This window comes from Embiotoca jacksoni, unplaced genomic scaffold (assembly GCF_022577435.1).
Source record: "Embiotoca jacksoni isolate LCO1_2020_lvr unplaced genomic scaffold, fEmbJac1.0.p SCAF_60, whole genome shotgun sequence".
Taxonomy (NCBI): domain Eukaryota; kingdom Metazoa; phylum Chordata; class Actinopteri; family Embiotocidae; genus Embiotoca; species Embiotoca jacksoni.
Window position 1 is genome coordinate 818,099 of NW_027185415.1, and position 20,949 is coordinate 839,047.

At 44.0% G+C, this 20,949-nt stretch overlaps 1 protein-coding gene across 1 annotated transcript in view; it reads right to left on the reverse strand.

Annotated features, from left to right (window-relative positions):
* The window catches only part of LOC138213532 (protein NLRC3-like), a 28,413-nt gene extending 8,877 nt beyond the window's left edge, over window positions 1-19,536 (reverse strand). Inside the window, exons 1-10 of the mRNA XM_069174695.1 lie at window positions 19,462-19,536; window positions 15,830-15,971; window positions 15,603-15,722; window positions 9,899-10,149; window positions 7,933-9,709; window positions 5,970-6,146; window positions 5,072-5,254; window positions 4,304-4,486; window positions 850-1,032; window positions 82-264 (exon numbers count right to left, since the gene is read on the reverse strand). Coding sequence (XP_069030796.1) covers window positions 82-264; window positions 850-1,032; window positions 4,304-4,486; window positions 5,072-5,254; window positions 5,970-6,146; window positions 7,933-9,709; window positions 9,899-10,149; window positions 15,603-15,722; window positions 15,830-15,960 — 3,188 coding nt within the window. The 5' untranslated portion in view covers window positions 15,961-15,971; window positions 19,462-19,536. The remainder of the gene's footprint in view (window positions 1-81; window positions 265-849; window positions 1,033-4,303; window positions 4,487-5,071; window positions 5,255-5,969; window positions 6,147-7,932; window positions 9,710-9,898; window positions 10,150-15,602; window positions 15,723-15,829; window positions 15,972-19,461) is intronic.
* Between the last annotated feature and the right edge of the window lie 1,413 nt (window positions 19,537-20,949).

Here is a 20,949-nt window from a genome sequence, read left to right on the forward strand (position 1 = left end):
GACATGGACATGAGACATGAAGGAGCTGCAGCTGCTGATTAAACAGAGAAGATCTACAACAGGAACAGACAGTGAACTTACTCCAGAGTCTCCAGACTACAGTGTGGACTCTCCAGAAAACCACACAGCTGCTTCACTCCTGAATCCTGCAGCTTGTTGAGACTCAGGTCCAGATGTTTCAGATGTTTCTGAAGGGAGGGGTTGGACTTCAGAGCTGAACCCAGAGAATCACAGCTGATCTTTGACAACCAGCAGCTCATCAATCTGAATAAAGAATAAAAGATGGAGGTAAAATCATGTGATCAGTTTGAATGACTTTGTCCTTCTGTTATTGAGGATCTTCATCATGTCAGCCTTCTACTGACATCATCCAAATGTCAGCACAACATTCATCCACCTCTTCATGTCAACACAGGTCAACAAGATGCAGCTCACCTCCGTCAGGTCTCATTACACCATCACTACTCTACTGATACTTTAAACAGCTGCAGCTGATGATGTGCTTTCATCTGAGTGTGTTGTGAAGGATCAATATCAGTGATCAGACTTTATCTGTGAGGTCACACTGAAAGAAATCGTTGAGTTTCAACAGATCAGAGTTCAAAGGATCTTCTGTTTCCAGCTGAGACTCTTTAACAAACATTACAAACATTCATTTAACAACATCAGAGAACATTTTCTAAACTTTCTGCAACAAACACTCGTCTGTTGGGACGACTCACTGAGTTCAGGACCAGAGAACAGAAAATCATTCACAGCTTTAAGATGGAGGTTCTGTTTGTACATGAAGGAGCTGCAGCTGCTGATTAAACAGAGAAGATCTACAACAGGAACAGACAGTGAACTTACTCCAGAGTCTCCAGACTACAGTGTGGACTCTCCAGAAAACCACACAGCTGCTTCACTCCTGAATCCTGCAGCTTGTTGTCACTCAGGTCCAGATGTTTCAGATGTTTCTGAAGGGAGGGGTTGGACTTCAGAGCTGAACCCAGAGAATCACAGCTGATCTCTGACAAACTGCAGCTCCACAATCTGAATAAAGAATAAAAGATGGAGATGAAGATAAACAGATGAGTTGTTCCTTCAAAGAGGAACTCTGTCCTCTGTGATCTGTGACTGTGGATCATCAACATGTCGGCCTTCTACAAACATCATCAGTTCCTTCCAAACTCCAGTCAAAGATTTCCTGTATCTTCAGTTTCAGCAGATCTTCACTGATCTTCTCTGCATGTTACAATAGATTTGAAATCATCAGAAATCCAGCAGAGGGACAGACGACTGAGAACAACGTTGGTTCTTTGACTTCCTGTCCCTCCACTGCAGCTCACACAGGAAACACAGCGACTGGATCTGTGATCAGACTGCTGAGGACACGGATCACTGTCAGCTTTACATGTTCACACAACACGGCTGTGGATGATGTCGTCCATCTGGTACCGCTGGAGTCAGGTGATCAGAGGACTTCTCCACAGACAGAGTGGACAGGAGGGAGGACTGTTGACATGACACGTCTTTTCATGTCCATGTGGACATGTGAGTGTTGTGTTCAAACACACGTGTGAACCCGCGTGCTCAGACACGTGGACAGTAGGCATGGACAGGAGACATGGGCATGAGACATGGACAGGAGACATGGACAGGAGAGAAGAGACATGGACAGGAGACATGGAAAGAAGACGTGGACATGAGACAAGGACAGGAGACATAAGACATGAGACATGGACAGGAGACATGGACAGGAGCCATGGATAGGAGACATGGACAGGAGACATGAACAGGAGACATGGACAGGAGACATGGACAGGAATACATGAAATGGAGACATGGACAGGAGGCATGGACAGGAGACATGGATAGGAGACAGGAGAAATGGACAGGAGGCATGGACAGGAAACATGGACAGGAGACATGGGCATGAGGCATGGACAGGAGACATGGACAGGAGACATGGATAGGAGACAGGAGACATGGACAGTAGGCATGGACAGGAGACATGGACAGGAGAAATGAACATGAGACATGGAGAGGAGACATGAGACAGGAGACATTGGCAGGAGACATGGACAGGAGACAGGAGACATGGATAGGAGAAATGAACAGGAGACATGGACAGGAGACATGGGTAGGAGACAGGAGACAAGGACAGGAGACAGGAGACATGGACAGTAGGCATGGGCAGTAGGCATGGACAGGAGACATTGACAGGAGACATGGATAGGAGACAGGAGACATGGACAGTAGGCATGGACAGGAACACATGAACAGGAGACATGGACAGGAGACAGGAGAAATGAACAGGAGACATGGACAGGAGACATGGACAGGACATATGGACAGGGTACATGGACAAATGACATGGACAGGAGACATGGACATTGACAGGGGACAGGAGACATGGACAACAGACAGGAGACATGGACAGGAGACATGGACAGGAGACATGGACAGGAGATATGGACAGGAGACATGGACAGATGACATGGACAGGAGACATGGACAGGAGAAATGAAAAGGAGACAGGAGACATGGACAGGAGACATGGACAGGAGACATGGACAGGGTACATGGACAAATGACATGGACAGGAGACATGGACATTGACCGGAGACATGGACAGGAGACATGGACATGGACAGGAGAAATGAACAGGAGACATGGACAGCAGACAGGAGACATGGACAGGAGTCATGGACAGGAGAAATGAACAGGAGACATGGACAGGAGAGAGGAGACATGGACATGAGACATGGAAAGGAGACATGGACAGGAGGCCTGGTCAGAAGACATGGACAGGATACATGAGACATGAGACATGGACAGGAGACATGGATAGGAGACAGGAGACATGGACAATAATACATGAACAGTAGACATGGACAGGAGACATGGACAGTAGGTTTGGACAGGAGACATGGACATGAGAAATGGACAGGAGACATGGACAGGAGGCATGGACAGGAGGCATGGACGTGGACAGGAGATATGGACGGAAGACATGACACAGGAGACATGGTAAGGACGCCTGGTCAGGAGACATGGACAGGATACATGAGACATGAGACATGGACAGGAGACATGGATAGGCGACAGGAGACATGGACAGTAGGTTTGGACAGGAGACATGGACATGAGAAATGGACAGGAGACATGGACAGGAGGCATGGACAGGAGACATGGACAGGAGACATGAACAGGATACATGGACAGGAGACAGGACACATGGACAGTATGCATGGACAGGAGACATGGACATATGACATGGACAGGAGACCGGAGACATGATAGGAGAAATGAACAGGAGACATGGACAGAAGACATGACAATGGGGACATGGACAGGAGACAGGAGACATGGACAGGAGGCATGGTCAGGAGACAGGACACATGGACAGGAGACATGGACAGAAGACATGACACAGGAGACATGGACAGGAGCCATGGACAGGAGGCATTGACAGGAGGCATGGACAGGAGAAATGAACAGGATACATGGACAGGAGACAGGACACATGGACAGTAGGCATGGACAGGAGACGTGGACATGAGACATGGACAGGAGACAGGGGACATAGGCAGGAGACAGGAGACATGGATAGGATAAATTAAATGGAGAAATGGACAGGAGACATGGATAGGATACAGGAGACATGGACAGGAGACAGGAGACATGGACAGGAGGCATGGACAGGAGACATAGAGAGGAGACAGGAGACATGGACAAGAATACATGAACAGGAGACATGGACAGTAGGCATGGACAGGAGACAGGGGACATGGACAGAAGACATGACACAGGAGACATGGTCAGGAGACATGGACAGGAGGCATGGACAGGAGACATGGACAGGAGGCATGGACAGGTGACATGGACAGGATACATGGACAGGAGACAGGAGACATGGACACTATGCATTGACAGGAGACATGGACAGGAGAAATGAACAGGAGACATGGAAAGGAGACAGGAGACATTGACAGGGCACATGAACAGGAGACATGGACAGTATGCATGGACAGGAGACCAGGACAGGAGGCAAGGACAGGAGACAGGAGACATGAGACATGGACATGAGGCATGGACAGGAGACATGGACATGAGACATGGACAGGAGACATGGACATGAGACAGAGACAGGAGACATGGACAGGAGGCATGGACATGAGACAGGACACATGGACAGGATACATGGACATGAGACATGAGACAGGAGACATGGACAGGAGACATGGACATGAGACATGAAGGAGCTGCAGCTGCTGATTAAACAGAGAAGATCTACAACAGGAACAGACAGTGAACTTACTCCAGAGTCTCCAGACTACAGTGTGGACTCTCCAGAAAACCACACAGCTGCTTCACTCCTGAATCCTGCAGCTCGTTGTAACTCAGGTCCAGATGTTTCAGATGTTTCTGGAGGGAGGGGTTGGACTTCAGAGCTGAACCCAGAGAATCACAGCTGATCTTTGACAACCAGCAGCTCTTCAATCTGAATAAAGAATAAAAGATGGAGGTAAAATCATGTGATCAGTTTGAATGACTTTGTCCTTCTGTTATTGAGGATCTTCATCATGTCAGCCTTCTACTGACATCATCCAAATGTCAGCACAACATTCATCCACCTCTTCATGTCAACACAGGTCAACAAGATGCAGCTCACCTCCGTCAGGTCTCATTACACCATCACTACTCTACTGATACTTTAAACAGCTGCAGCTGATGATGTGCTTTCATCTGAGTGTGTTGTGAAGGATCAATATCAGTGATCAGACTTTATCTGTGAGGTCACACTGAAAGAAATCGTTGAGTTTCAACAGATCAGAGTTCAAAGGATCTTCTGTTTCCAGCTGAGACTCTTTAACACACATTACAAACATTCATTTAACAACATCAGAGAACATTTTCTAAACTTTCTGCAACAAACACTCGTCTGTTGGGACGACTCACTGAGTTCAGGACCAGAGAACAGAAAATCATTCACAGCTTTAAGATGGAGGTTCTGTTTGTACATGAAGGAGCTGCAGCTGCTGATTAAACAGAGAAGATCTACAACAGGAACAGACAGTGAACTTACTTCAGAGTCTCCAGACTACAGTGTGGACTCTCCAGAAAACCACACAGCTGCTTCACTCCTGAATCCTGCAGCTTGTTGTCACTCAGGTCCAGATGTTTCAGATGTTTCTGAAGGGAGGGGTTGGACTTCAGAGCTGAACCCAGAGAATCACAGCTGATCTCTGACAAACTGCAGCTCCACAATCTGAATAAAGAATAAAAGATGGAGATGAAGATAAACAGATGAGTTGTTCCTTCAAAGAGGAACTCTGTCCTCTGTGATCTGTGACTGTGGATCATCAACATGTCGGCCTTCTACAAACATCATCAGTTCCTTCCAAACTCCAGTCAAAGATTTCCTGTATCTTCAGTTTCAGCAGATCTTCACTGATCTTCTCTGCATGTTACAATAGATTTGAAATCATCAGAAATCCAGCAGAGGGACAGACGACTGAGAACAACGTTGGTTCTTTGACTTCCTGTCCCTCCACTGCAGCTCACACAGGAAACACAGCGACTGGATCTGTGATCAGACTGCTGAGGACACGGATCACTGTCAGCTTTACATGTTCACACAACACGGCTGTGGATGATGTCGTCCATCTGGTACCGCTGGAGTCAGGTGATCAGAGGACTTCTCCACAGACAGAGTGGACAGGAGGGAGGACAGTTGACATGACACGTCTTTTCATGTCCATGTGGACGTGTGAGTGTTGTGTTCAAACACACGTGTGAACCCGTGTGCTCAGACGAACATGCAGACACTTTATTATTTGGTTTCTGTTTCAGTCTGAAGCTCATCAGGACTTTTCTGAAAGCTCTGAAGTTTATTCAGATTTGTGCTCAGAAATGTCCAACATGAACTAAAGTGTGACACATGAACAGAGAAGAACTGCAGCAGCAGCAGTCAATGAACTGACCTCAGAGTCTCCAGACGACAGTTCGGACTCTCCAGACCAGCAGACAGCAGCTTCACTCCTGAATCCTTCAGGTCGTTGTCACTCAGGTCCAGATGTGTGAGGTGGGAGGGGCTGGACTTCAGAGCTGAGGCCACGACTTCACAGTGAGTCTCTGAGAGTTCTTTACATCCTGTTAATCTGTGATGAGAGAATAAAGAATATGTGTTATTACAAAAGCAGCAATCAGCGTTAGAAACAATTCAGTTTGATTTATTCAGCACCAGATCAGAACTTTATTCATTTCAGGGCTCTTTAACACTGAAAAGTTCTTCCAACAGAACCGCAGACCATCCCAGAGAGGAACCCAACAGTTCAACATGAGCAACAGAACCGGAACGAGAGGTGGAGAACATCTGTTCAGTGAACCAGACTCAGAAGTGGAGAACATCTGTTATCAGAACCAGAGGTGGAGAACATCTGTTAACAGAACCAGAACCAGAGGTGGAGAACATCTGTTATCAGAACCAGAGGTGGAGAACATCTGTTAACAGAACCAGAACCAGAGGTGGAGAACATTTGTTCAGAGAACCAGAACCAGAGGTGGAGAACATCTGTTAACAGAACCAGAGGTGGAGAACATCTGCCTCGACCGGTTCTTCTGTTCTTATTTCCATCTTAAACAGCGTCCCAACGTTTGATGAAATGGGTTTGTATCTGGAGATCCGGCTGTTCCTGAAGATTTCTTTCTTATTGTTGAATTGGAGTTGAAACGTGAGAATAAAAGAATCTCTTATTTCTTCCAGCAGCAGTGAAGAAGTGAAGAAGTGAAACCAGGTTGTACAAACACTCCCTGAGATTCTTCATCTCCAAACTGTCTCTGAAGTGGCCGAGGCCTCTTAACGTCCTGCTGGATCAGATCCACTGACAGCTGGGAGCTTCTCTGGACCTCAGACACAGTTTGACTGACAGCACATTGGATTGAGCAACACAAAGTACCAGAAAACGTTCAAGGACTCAGTGAAGGTGAGAAAGAAGATGGTGGATTTACAGGACTCAGGAATGTGTGGGAGACATTTCTAAACACCTGCAGACTCCAGGATCATCAGTTCAAACACCTGGACATGAGGACAAGTTACCAGGAGGAGGAGCCACATCACCGAGGTCTGGAAGAAGACCCAACTGTCCCTCAGCAGAGAGGAAACTGGTTGGGATGGTGAGGAATAAGCCAAGAAGCAGCGAGGCCCAGATGGACCATGAAGTGGAAGCTGCTCAACACCAGAGTCTCCGTCTACAGTCAGCTGAGTTTTCCACTGCGGAGGACTGAGAGGCTGCCGTCCAACCAAGAAGCCTCTGCTCCAAAAGAGACACCTTCAAGCTGGACAACACATACAAACCTCATTTCCACTTCATCAGTGACCTGAGTGAAGTGACTGGATTTCACTGAGAGTTTCTATCATAGCTGTAGTGGTCCTGAACGCAGCTCTGTTACCACCTCACTAAATGCTGCATCACATGTTACAGGCTGTTGTGCTGCTTTCTTTTTAATATCATGACAGACTTCACATCTCCACATGTCAGAGTTCAGCTCTCCATCCTGACACAAACTGAGCTCTTTGTTCACGACACCATGTGACAGCTGACGTAACACAAAGGATCAGAGCTGAATACAGCTCAGTGTCATCAATACCCATCAGTTGAAAAAGGATGGATCGACCCGACTGGAACATCCCAACTAATGATCTACTGACAAATGAAAGGTTCACAGATCATGTAGAAATACCTGCAGATCAGCAGAAGAACAGTTTGATCATGTGATCAGCATTAATCACAACCAGCTAGAACAATCTACATTTGAATCCTCACAGCTTCTTAAACAACACAACTGACCATCAGCTGTTTGAACTAAAGAAATGCATCCTGTGTGTCTGTGAAGAACCAAACTACTGATCTGATTGATCACGTTAATGATCACATGTGGACTCACCGAAACGTCCTGCAGTTCCTCACAGCTGGGATCAGTCTCCGTCGTCCCTGTGGTGATGTGTTGTACTTCTTCAGGTCCAACTCATCCAGAACCTCCTCTGACATCTGCAGCATGGAGGCCAGACCTGAGCAGTGGATCTCAGAGAGTTCCTTCTCTGATCTGTTCTCTGACTTCAGGAACTCTTGGATCTCCTGATGGACTGAGAGGTCGTTGAGCTCCATCAGACAGTGGAAGATGTTGATGCTTCTGTCTGGAGAGATTTTATCACTGTTCATCTCCTTCAGGTTGTTGATGGTTCTCTGGATGATTGTTGAACTGCTCTCTTTCTGACCCAGCAGGCCTCCTAAGAGTCTCTGGTTGGACTCCAGGATGAGGCCATGAAGGAAGCGAACAAACAGGTCCAGGTGGCCATTCTGACTTTGGAGGGATTTTAACATGACTCTCTTCAGGACGACATCCAGAGTTGAGCGTCTGTACTTTTCTCCCAGGAAGTCCTGCAGCACCTCTTTGTTCCTGGTGGAGTAACAGTGGAACATGTAGACTGCAGCCAGAAACTCCTGAACGCTCAGATGAACAAAGCAGTAGACTGTTTTCTGGAAGATCACACACTCTCTCTTGAAGATCTCTGTACAAACTCCTGAGTACACCGAGGCCTCTGTGACGTCCAGACCACACCGTTGCAGGTCTTCTTGGTAGAACATGATGTTTCCTTCCTCCAGATGTTCAAACGCCAGCCTCCCCAGCTTCAGAAGAACTTCCTCATCAGCCTCCGTCAGCTCCTGTGGACTCGTCTCGTGTACACGGTACTTGTTCTTCTTCCTCTTGGTCTGAACCAGCAGGAAGTGTGAGTACATGTCAGTCAGGGTCTTGGGCAGCTCTCCTCTCTGCTCGGTGGTCAACATGTGGTCCAGAACCGTAGCGCTGATCCAGCAGAAGACGGGGATTCCACACATGATGTGGAGGCTCCTGGAGGTCTTGATGTGGGAGATGATGCTGCTGGACCGCTCTTCATCAGCGAACCTCCTCCTGAAGTACTCCTCCTTCTGGGCGTCAGTGAAGCCTCGTACTTCTGTCAGTCTGTCCACACGCTCAGGAGGGATCTGATTGGCCGCCGCGGGTCGGGAAGTTATCCAGACGAGAGCCGAGGGAAGCAGATTCCCCTCGATGAGGTTGGTCAGCAGCACGTTGACGGAGGACTCGTGAGTGACATCAACCAGCTTCATGCTGCTGAAGTCCAGAGAGAGTCTGCTTTCATCCAGGCCGTCCAAGATGAACAGAAGCTTCCAGACAGCGAGCTGCTCTGCTGAGACCTTCTGTAACGTTGGATGGAAAACACGGAGCAGCGTGAGAAGACTGTACCGCTCATCTCGGATCAAGTTCAGCTCCCTGAACGACAGCAGAATCACCACGCTGACGTCCTGGTTCTCCGAGCCCTCGGCCCAGTCCAGAGAGAACTTCTGCACCGAGAAGGTTTTTCCGACACCGGCGACGCCGTTGGTCAGAACCACTCTGATGGGTCTCTGCTGGTCGGGGAAGGCTTTAAAGATGTCGTTGCACTTGATTGGAGCATCATGGAGGAACTTCTTCTTGGTCTCCAGCTGCATCACCTCATGTTGGGTATCAACCTCTTCACTCCGTCCCTCTGTGATGTAGAGCTCCGTGTAGATCCTCTTCAGGAGGGTTCTACTTCCTCTTTCATCACTTCCTTCAGTCACATGTTCACATCTCCTCCTCACACTGATCTTATGTTCATCTAAAACCTGCTGCAGACCAACATCTGGACAAAGAAGAGAACATCTGTCAGACTAAAGAAAGAGAAGCTGTACACAAACCAAAGACAGGAAGAGGAACCTGGTTCAGTTCTGTTGGATTTACAATCATTTAAATGTCTAACAAACGAGACGGTATAAAACAACAGGTCCAGTTTTCAGAACCGAGTCCTCAGCAGACAGATGGACAGTCTTACTTTGTCCAGTGCTGGTCTGACTGTCTGTCTGCGGTCCAGGTCCGGTTCTGGATCTTTTTCCACACTGGGGACAGGAGGAGTCTCCTGATGGAGCCGACTGGTCCCAGTAGGAGGTGATGCACCGTCTGCAGAACCGGTGTCCACAGCTGGTGGAGACGGGATCCTTCAGGACGTCCTGACACAGAACACAGCAGGACAGCTGGTCCTCAGAGACACCCCTCCTCTTCGTCACACTGCTCCTCTTCCTCACCCTGTCAACACATTTCATGATCACTAAAATATTTTGCTGATTGTTGTTAAAAATATCAGAATTTCAGGTTTCTGTCAGAAGCTCAGAGGACACAGAGGACACAGAGGACAGTGATGATGCTTCCTTCTATTTCCACTGTCCTGCGTTCAGAAACTCATGAACTGCTCTCCCTGTCTTATTAAACACTGTGATCTGCCTGCACTTTTCTATTGATACAAACACTTTGATTGACAGTTACTTCCCAGCATGAACATCCCACCACAGACAGGTGATGACGTCCTTCCCTGTTCTCCAGTCGCTCTGATAGCAGCCTGGGTTCCTTCAACTGGAGAAGAGCTCTAATAAACCGGGACACAGAGCAGTGGTGCTTCTGGTTCCTGTTTCTGTTCATCATCAGGGTTCAAGCCACATCGGACCGAACACTATTGTTTCTGTGCCGGTTTATGATTATCTTTCAATCTTTATTAGTGTGAATGCTGCTACAGTTCGTACACTTACAGAAACAATCAATCTATCAAAATGTTCAGCTCTTTCAGGACGATGGTGCTTTTACTTTTCATTTGGATCGGAGGTATAAATATGAAAATATTAAGCATTTTCCATAAAATCTTTGTCTTTGGTTTATTTCCAGGCCTTTTGATTTCTTTACTAGTTTTCTCAAAACTATACCAGATGTTTGATGAACTTCTTGGACCAGTGTTGGGTTTATAATGGGTGTGTATTGTGTCGTCTAGACTGAGTCATGTGACCAACAGAGAGACGACAGCTCAGGAAATCTTTAGAGAATTTTCTCTCCAACTTGAGACCAGACCATCATTTTCACTCTACAGGCATCATTTGTTCAACTAATGTAGGAAAAAGGTTCTTCTTCCACACAGTGGGCCGGTCTGAACCAGCAGACTTCACTTTGTTCAGGAAACACCTCAATGACAGGAACCTCTTCCACTCTCACATTCACTGCCACACAAAAATCAGCTGGAACTTCATCCAACAGCAGAAATGACAGCTTCTTCAATTCGTGATCAAATCCTGATTTGTGCACCTAGAAACATAAAGAATGCACAGATCTGTACATCCAGAATCTGAGATACTCAGTTTGCTCATTTTGGAGATAAAAGGTCCAGTTTTGACTTTAAAAGTAGTTCTTAGTGAGAAGAGAGATCCCCTGTTTGCCAGTGTCTCTGTCTTCTGCAGCCCTGCTGGCAATGACACAGCTGAAGAAAGTTTAGTCATCAGCTCTGTTCTGCTGTTTATCCATTTTTCACATTTTTACTTTCTTCTAACTTTGAATCTTTTTAATCATTGTGCATCACTTTGAAATAAACGTATCCTCTTACCTACCGAAGAGGACGAAGCTGTCTGCTTCAAAACACCACATCAAATATACATCCAGAACATTTTCAGAGTTCATTTTTTAACCAAAATCAGTCCTGATCAAAACAAACAAATGTTCATACATTTATATGTAATTACACCCTTTAAAGCTTTTCTCTTATCATATAATATTACTGTATTGTGCTATTAAAGTGAAGCTAAAGTAGAAGATCACAAGCCGACTTCTAGGTAAAGGCTGTTCATTCCTCCATGCTGACAGGTAATGCAGCAAACCTCAGTTCCTGTTACAATCCAGAGGGGGGCAGCAGAGCACCATTTATGATTTGGGTTTTCTTTCACAATGTCAGCAGGAACATTTTGTGTGTTGAACGTGTACATGTCTGCATAGGTATGATGTGATAGTCAAGTGATTTAGAGACATGCCACATGATGACTAGAACTCTCAGCCAGAGATGTCTGGTTCGATACCAGGTTGGATCCAGTTTCTTCAATGTTATTCCACTTTATTTCCTCCCAATCACGACGCTTGTTTCTCTGTATTGGTGTGACCTTGTGTAGAAGTCTTTTCTAAAACAGTACGCAGGTTCGATACCAGCTTGGGCCAATCTTTCATGTAAGATACATGAACATCTGCAGCACATCTGCAGCCAATTTTAAGAGTTTTATCGTGAAAACGATGTCAGATGGACCTTTTACAAACTTATAGTGCTCATATGTGTTATTGTAAATAGTTTGATCTGTTCTTTTTTTATATATAAAGGACATTTTCCACCATACTACTTGGTATGTCTCCATTTTCTTTGGAAACGACTGGACATACCCTCAGAAAAACAACATGTGTAAAACATGACCTTTCTGTATTATTGTTATCATCTTTGAATCTGGACGAGGTCATATTTTATACTGTAGCCTCATTGTGTTGTCCAGATAATACCTCATAGCTTCAGTCATTTACAGGCACGTTTTTACAAATAAAATTCAGGTGAGAATTAAAAACCTTCTACTTTAGTGTGTTCAAACTTGTATAAGTCAGTGCCAGTAACACCTGTAGTGACTCTGACTGTTGGGGATAAAACTTCAGAGTGTTTCCTTTCAAAAGTGACCAAACTCATGCTTCTACTACAAATGGTTGAAGAACAGCTTTCCTTTTACTTTGGGTCGGCCTCCATCAGACGTTTTCTGCTAATTATACTGGAAGCATCAACACTAAGGAGAAGAGCCCGAAGCTGCACTTTTACTTTGGAGTGCCGAAGTCAAATCAACCCTCAAACTACGGTAGTAACGAGGTTGAGCGAGCAGAAGGGAGAATATAAAATAGCGGCAGCATTTGGGATCCAGAGAGGGACCGACCCAAGGTAGCACATCTGTGAAGAAGAACTAACTGAACCTGGAGCAGAGAATGAAGGTAGAACTGTGAAGCTGTTGAGTTCACATTCATTAACGTAACGTTGAACTGGACAAACTCTGCTGAAGAGGACGGAGGACAGAGGACAGAGGACAGACCAGAAACTGTGTAGTGACTGATAACGAGGACTGATGGCTGTTCTTCATCCTGGTGAAACTTCACTCTCTTAACAGAAAGGTAGGTAGGTAGGTATTTACTTTATTAATCCCCGAGGGGAAATTTTTTAAAGCTACACAGCAATACCACAAGCCAGGAATCATGCTGCCAAACAAACTACGTTGAATGGGAACTGCACCAGTGATTACAAATACTGTAGTTTACAGTCCAGAACATGAAGATGTGAAACCTTAGTAGATGTTTCCATTCCACCAGCTCTGCTTTACTTTTAGTGAAATGAGCTGCTTCCTTCTGTCGAGCACTAAAGATCTTGAACCCACAAATCACCTGATGTAGCTTTATTTCTTTTGGGTTTTTCTGGGATGTCTCTGCTTCTGTCAACGACCAAATAAAAGCAGGATTGCAACACAGATATTCATCAACTTTCTCCTCAAGTCATCTTTCTGCGATATGTAGCGAGACATCCTCTTCAGCACACAGAGCATCAGGACATCCTGAAGTCACAAGAAGTGATGACGCAGGACACCGCTGGTATCCAGAAAAACTCCCCGAAGCTTTCTCATCATAAGACGCACCAGGCTGAATAAACACTTCCTACCTTTTATTAGTGTTAGTATTATTATTATTATTATTATTATTATTATTAGTCACTTCCTGTTTCAGTTAATCTCACCCTTTCCCATCGTCTTACAGTTACCACGCTCTGTATTTTTATTAATCCAAGTAAACTTCCAGCCAAGTGAAGAGCGCGTACTTTTAATTAAGTTTAATTGAGTTTAATTATCGCCTGCAACCGACAACGCTGTTGTTTTATTCTCTCTGCTCCGCTTGTAAGAAGTGTTTTTGGTAATCTGGTGAGGATAAGTCCAGTCATCTCTCAACCCAGACAAACCTCAGAAGATCCTTTTTGCCAAAGACAGCTGTTGCATCACTGCACCCTGGTAGTCGGTCCTCAACAAGACCCAACGGTACCAGCAGAAGAAGCCTGGACGGGACGCCAGCTGCAGGAGTGAACACCCACAGCACGACGCCAAACTCCAGCCCTGACATCTGCACGGAGGTCTGCAGGAAAGATGGGACCTCCCTCCAGTAGGCAGAATCTATCTGAGCACTTTGATGCATTGGGTTGATGTCTGATAGCTGATTTATCCAGTTCTAAATTCATAATCTCTCATTTATGTCAAGAACTAGCTCCGTTCTTAATAACGTATTATTATTATTTATATAAACTATTATTATTGTTATTATGAACTATTATTAGTATTATTAATTATTATTATTATTATAAACTATTAGTATTGTTATTATTATTGTAAACTATTATTATTATTATTAACTATTATTAATATTATAAACTATTATTATTTTTATTGTAAACTATTATTATCATTATTATGAGCTATTATTATTATGAACTATTATTAATTATTATTCGTAGTATTATTATAAACTATTAGTATTGTTATTATTATTGTAAACTATTATTATTATTATGAACTATTATTAATATTATAAACTATTATTATTATTATTGTGAACTATTATTATTATGAACTGTTATTATGATGAACTATTGTTATGAATTATTATTATTATTATGAACTATTATTATTATTATGAACCATTATTATTATTATTATGAACTATTATTCTCTCCGTGAGCACAGACATCCTGTTCATCACATCCATGATCCAAATGTCATCAGGAGGAGAGTAAGCCATATTTTTTGCAGTGTAGACCGTTTGTTTTATGTTTGCTGTGAATCATTATTTGCTTTTATTTTGATTTTAACACAGGTTGTTTTTATTTGCATTGTGGTGTTTCACTTGAATGTTTTTATAACTAGCTAGCAGCACAGCAAGGAGCAGAGAGAGCACGACGGAGCACCAGGAAAAGTGTCCACGGACGGGAGCAGGACGTAAAGACGACAGGCGGTGGTGTCAATAGTGGTTGGAGGAACTCTGGAGAGGATGGGTGGCTGAACCAGAAGAGCCAGAAGAAACAACCAGACCCTGAATCCCCTCCAGGCTTTTACCTGGTGTTGAACTCTTTTTCATTTTGTAGTAGGTCCACTGACCTTTAACCTCTTCATTGCACAGTTATTTTATGGGTTGTAGATTGTAAATACATATTTCTCACCATTCTTTAATTATGTCTCGGTGATTCCTGCCGCTCTCCCCCTGATTTTAAAAGAGGCTGTGTTTTTATGGAGACCTAGACTCCTTAACTAGGTGGCGTTTTCAGGCAACTTTGATCTTCTATTCATCACATTGTCAAGTTTTTAGTCTGTTTAAATGATTTAACTTTAAATTCCTCCTACGGGGATGACACATACACTACAATCAATATTCAACCTGTTTATTCTTGGTGTAAATATTGTTCAATAAATATCCTTATTTAGACCAAGCACTTGTTTTTGTGTATTTCCTGGAAGATATTGAAAGAAATCCCTGAATGTAGAAGTCACGGTTCAGACTATGTTGACTGATCACATTTTTAATAGGCCGATATTAAATTTAAATCTGGAGTCTTTGTGATTAACAGAAAGTGGTGCCCCGAATATGAAGCTAATCTACTACAAATAAAAGTCTCTTACTGTGAGTCTGAAGGTCCTGGTTCACCACTGAAGACTGGAGGATGATCTTTGGACATATCACTCTTCATGGACAGACAGATGGATCCTGGAGACTCTTGTCTCCGTCTGTAGAACTGATCTCTGCAAACACAAACATGTTTCTGTCTTCATGTGTCCACTGACTTTAATCAATCTGCTCTAGTTTCCTCTCAACATGTCTAATAAGTGAATCATTAACAGTCTCTTACTGTGAGTCTGAAGGTCCTGGTTCACCACTGAAGACTGGAGGCTCCTCTTTGGACCGATCACTCTTCATGGACAGACAGATGGATCCTGGAGACTCTTCTCGGTCCTCCTCTTCCTCCATTAAAACACTCATCTTCAGTCAGTCTGTGAAGTAAAGCAGCAAAACTGACTGTGAGCTCAGAACATCAAAATCACCAGAAACTAGAGGAGGTCTGGTTTCCTCTGTTTCTGGAGGTGTTCGCTGGTTTAGAGGCGACGGTCATCTGATTAAAAACTACTCATATCTCCTCATTTGGACCGTTATCATGACCATATTTATTTAAAAACGTACTGTGTGCCATAAAAAACATATTCTCATTTTGAATCTGATGTCAGCAACACGTCTCTATAAAGTTGTTCCAGGATCATGTTCACCACTGAGCTGCATCAACTCTTCTTTTAACAACACTCTGGAAACATTGCGGAACTGAGGAGACCAGTTTATTGAGTTTTGAAAGTGAAATGTGGTCCCATTCTTGCCTGATAGAGGATTTCAGCTGCTCAACAGTTCAAGGTCTCCTTTGTTGTATTGTTCATGTCCTGATGCTCCAGATGTTTTCAATGATTGACAGGTCTGGACTGCAGGAGGCCAGTTTATCAGCGGACTCTTCTACTAGAGAACCATGCTGTTGGAATACGTGCAGAATGTGGTTGGACGTTGTTCTGCTGAAATAAACAAGACCTTCCCTGAAAGAGACGTTGTCTGGATGGCAGCATATGTTGCTCCAAAACCTGAATATATCATTCAGCATTAATGCTTCCTTCCAGATGTTCAAGCTACCCATGCCATGTGCACTAATGCATCGCTGTACCATCACAGATGCTGGCTTTAGAACTGAGCTGATAACAAGCTGGATGGTCCCTCTCCTCTTTTAATGATATTATGAACCGTAGACGATGAAATCCACTAATTCTTTGTAGTTTTACGTTGAGGAACATTATTCTCAGATTGTTGAACTATTTTCCAACACAGTCCTTCAGAGTGGTGAACCTCTCCACCATCTTCACTGCTGAGAGACTCTGCCTCTCTGAAATCATCTTTTATACCCGATCATGTCACTGATCTGTTGCCATGGTAACCCTTTTCCAGTCTTTTGTTGAACCTGTCACAACTTTTCAGAGACGTGTTGCTGCCATCAAATTCAAAAAGAGCAGATATTTTTAATTAAACAATAAAAAATGTCTGTTTCAATATTTGATTTGTTGTCGTTGGTCTGTTTTTAATTATATATGAGTTGTTGTGATTTACAAATCATCACATCCTGTTTTTATTTACATTTTAAACAGCATCGTTACTGTTTCAGAAACAGGGTTGTATATAGTTGCTCTTGACTGTAGTTTAAAGAATTGATCAATTTACGGTGATGATTCATGATGAATATTTTCACCATTTGGAGATTTACTGACTGACAGTAATATTGATGCCACATCAGTGTTGTTGTGATCAATGAATTTGTCCATTAATAATAATATTGATTCATTTTGCTGATGTTAATTAATGCTGTTCCACTTACACAGTCCTTGTTTGTGATTATTTATTACCCTTTTGACTGTTATTTGTTTGAAGGTAAATTAAATAAAACTCTTTGTAAAGAAAATGTTATTATAATTAAATCACATTTAATAAACAGAAGCATCATGTCCTCCTTCTCCTTGTTGTGTTTATTGAAACCTGGTTACCATGACAACATCCAGTACACACAACATGTGCTGTTGTGATCCCCTGTGACAGTTAACTGTTCGTACTGTGAGCCTTCATGTGAAGCTTCTTCCTCCTTGTCTGTAATAATAATAATAATTATACGTTTCCAGACCTTTGTGACAGCATGACGTTTCCAGAGTATCAATAGAATAAATATTCATATGATGTGACGTCAGCTGTTTGGTTCCTTTCCAGCTGTTATATTCAGGAAACAATAAATTTGGCAACTGAGACTTTCATTTTGATGTCAGTCTGAATTCTAATACTGTGACTCATAAGAAGATCATTGTCTCCAATTAATGAGGTGAACAGTTGATCCATTTCACTTCTCCAGATCATGTTCAGAGAAGACCAGGCAGGAGCCACGATAACCTCCAGAACAAGCAGCTCCACAACATGTTTGTGGGCAAGTTTTACATTTAAACTACAGATATCAAGTTAACCTCTCATGTGCACATCAAACATATTGGTTTTTAGTTTTCTCTTTTTTTACCTGATTTTCTTTTAAATTAAAACAAACTAGACGTACATTAGGTTGTACTGAGTATATTATAATAATATAACAATAATAATGTTGGACTAATGATAGTAAATAGATGTAGTCAGGTTCAGTTCAGTCTTCTGAGTCCACAGACCACGTGGTGCATTTATTTTAAATCTATTGAACAATCAGGAGAACGTTTCTTCTGCCTGAAGACCGGAAGTAGACACCTGTAGTGGTGGGATGTTTACATCCGGGGTGTCACAGGGTATTTTATTTTGAAAATGGACGTTCCTCCATCCAACTTCCTGTGGATGACGTCAGACTGGACTCGACGTGGCCCTGTTTATCTCCAGTCAGTGAAGCAGCCCATCGGCGGGCCGCAGCCGGACCTTACCGTAACTACACTACTGCAGGCGCAACGACAATCACACGGCGGCAACCGTTACCGGCTTCCGTTCACGGTAACGCGGTTATTTTACGGTCTGCGGCTCCTCTATGATCAGAGCTTCAGTGGTCACATCCAAAAGTTTACAGTGAACAAAGAGAAGAAGGACTCGGTGGATTTAGGTCCTGAGTTGAACCTGGTAACTTCTGTGACGCAGTTTCAGAGCAGCTGATCAGCTGGAGCCTCTGAATCCACAGATCGATCCAGATGATCAGCTGGAGCCTCTGAATCCACAGGTCGATCCAGATGATCAGCTGGAGCCTCTGAATCCACAGATCGATCCAGATGATCAGCTGGAGCCTCTGAATCCACAGATCGATCCAGATGATCAGCTGGAGCCTCTGAATCCACAGGTCGATCCAGATGATCAGCTGGAGCCTCTGAATCCACAGATCGATCCAGATGATCAGCTGGAGCCTCTCAATCCACAGATCGATCCAGATGATCAGCTGGAGCCTCTGAATCCACAGGTCGATCCAGATGATCAGCTGGAGCCTCTGAATCCACAGATCGATCCAGATGATCAGCTGGAGCCTCTGAATCCACAGATCGATCCAGATGATCAGCTGGAGCCTCTGAATCCACAGATCGATCCAGATGATCAGCTGGAGCCTCTGAATCCACAGGTCGATCCAGATGATCAGCTGGAGCCTCTGAATCCACAGATCGATCCAGATGATCAGCTGGAGCCTCTCAATCCACAGATCGATCCAGATGATCAGCTGGAGCCTCTGAATCCACAGGTCGATCCAGATGATCAGCTGGAGCCTCTGAATCCACAGATCGATCCAGATGATCAGCTGGAGCCTCTGAATCCACAGATCGATCCAGATGATCAGCTGGAGCCTCTGAATCCACAGGTCGATCCAGATGATCAGCTGGAGCCTCTGAATCCACAGATCGATCCAGATGATCAGCTCATTCTTCCATCCGACAGTAAAATAATCTTCATGTTAAAACTCACCGTGAATCCTGTTCAGCTTTCTTCCGTCTGTTCTGTGGACTCAAAATGGAGGTTGAACTTCCTATTTTCACTTTCATCAGTCACTCCCTGATCTAACGGTGTGTGTGTGGGGAGGGGGGGGGGGCGACAAGATTTCCTATAAAAACAAAACTAAATCTGTCTTCAAATCAAATGAAGTTTATTTATTGAGTGAGTATACATTTTAATAAAAGGCACAAAAAACAATGAAATAAAATCAAACATCGATATGAGAACATGTGCACAACCTGTAAGACAGAAAAAAGAGTAGAACTTGTACAACCGTGTTTCTAAAATAGTTGGGACGCTGTGTAAAATGTGAATGAAAAGAATAGGATTGTTTGTAAATCATGTCAATGAATATTTAATCGTAAATTACTAAGTGTTCAGCTCCTTGTGAGCAGAGCTGCAGCTGCTCTGTCTGCTGTGGGTGAAGCTGGTTATGTTGGCGATTGTTTGGACTTTAACTGCTGCTGTGTGTTTGAGATATTTCTAGATGTTCCTATCTGAACCTGCGATGCTTCTATGACAGGATGTTACAACCATTAAAAACGAATGTGTCCCGGCGGAATATAAAAATCAAGGAATGAAGTCATCTTCTCATTCCTACATTTCAATCCAGCGTTTAAGAGGCAGGTTGAAGGGAAATGACTTTGAGCTCTGAGCTACAGTTTCTGATCATCTCGTCCAGGCGAGGGTTGGAGGTGATAGCCAGAAATAAAAGGGCTGATCCTCACAGAATCTACTGGAGGAAAGATGGTAGGGGTCCGAAAGTTGGTGGGCGTGATCGTCCTTCAGCCCCCATTATGCCTGTGAAATTTGGCGCCTCTAGCTACTTTACACCTGCAGGGGGCGCCAAACCCGGATCACTTTTTGGAAGTGCCGAGGGAATTAGATTGACCGATTGCAATGTTTTACTGACCACTGTGACCGGGACTTAACATGACCGACCAATCAGAAGTGATTTCAAATTGTGATTCTGATGTATCAGAGATGTCATCTTCTTACTGCATTCCAAAAAGTGACTCTAATATTTCAAAGAAGATTACGTTACGTTTTTCAAAGTATCTTGTTTCCTTTATTGAAAGATTTCAACAAACTGCAGCAGATTCTCTCAACTGCAGTAAAACTTTACTGTTCAGCTCTGAAACACTTCATGTTTCACTCATGAACATTTGGGAGGTCAGAAATTTATGTTCCACATTCAATGAGACAAGTGAGACACAGGAGATGCCACATCAGGAGAAAACCATCTCACATGGTTGATTCTTCAAGGAAGAACCCAAATGAGCCCAAACGGAGTACCTGTGCTCCTCTGGGGACGGTGAGCTCACCTCCAACCTCTGGACCTTCTGCTGATGTGGTCAGTGTGGATCCAGCCAGAGGTCTGCGGTTGAGACATGTTACTCCCCACGCTGAGACGAGTCCCATGGTACCCACGCTGCAGCAACTGGTAGTAAGTTGGACTCT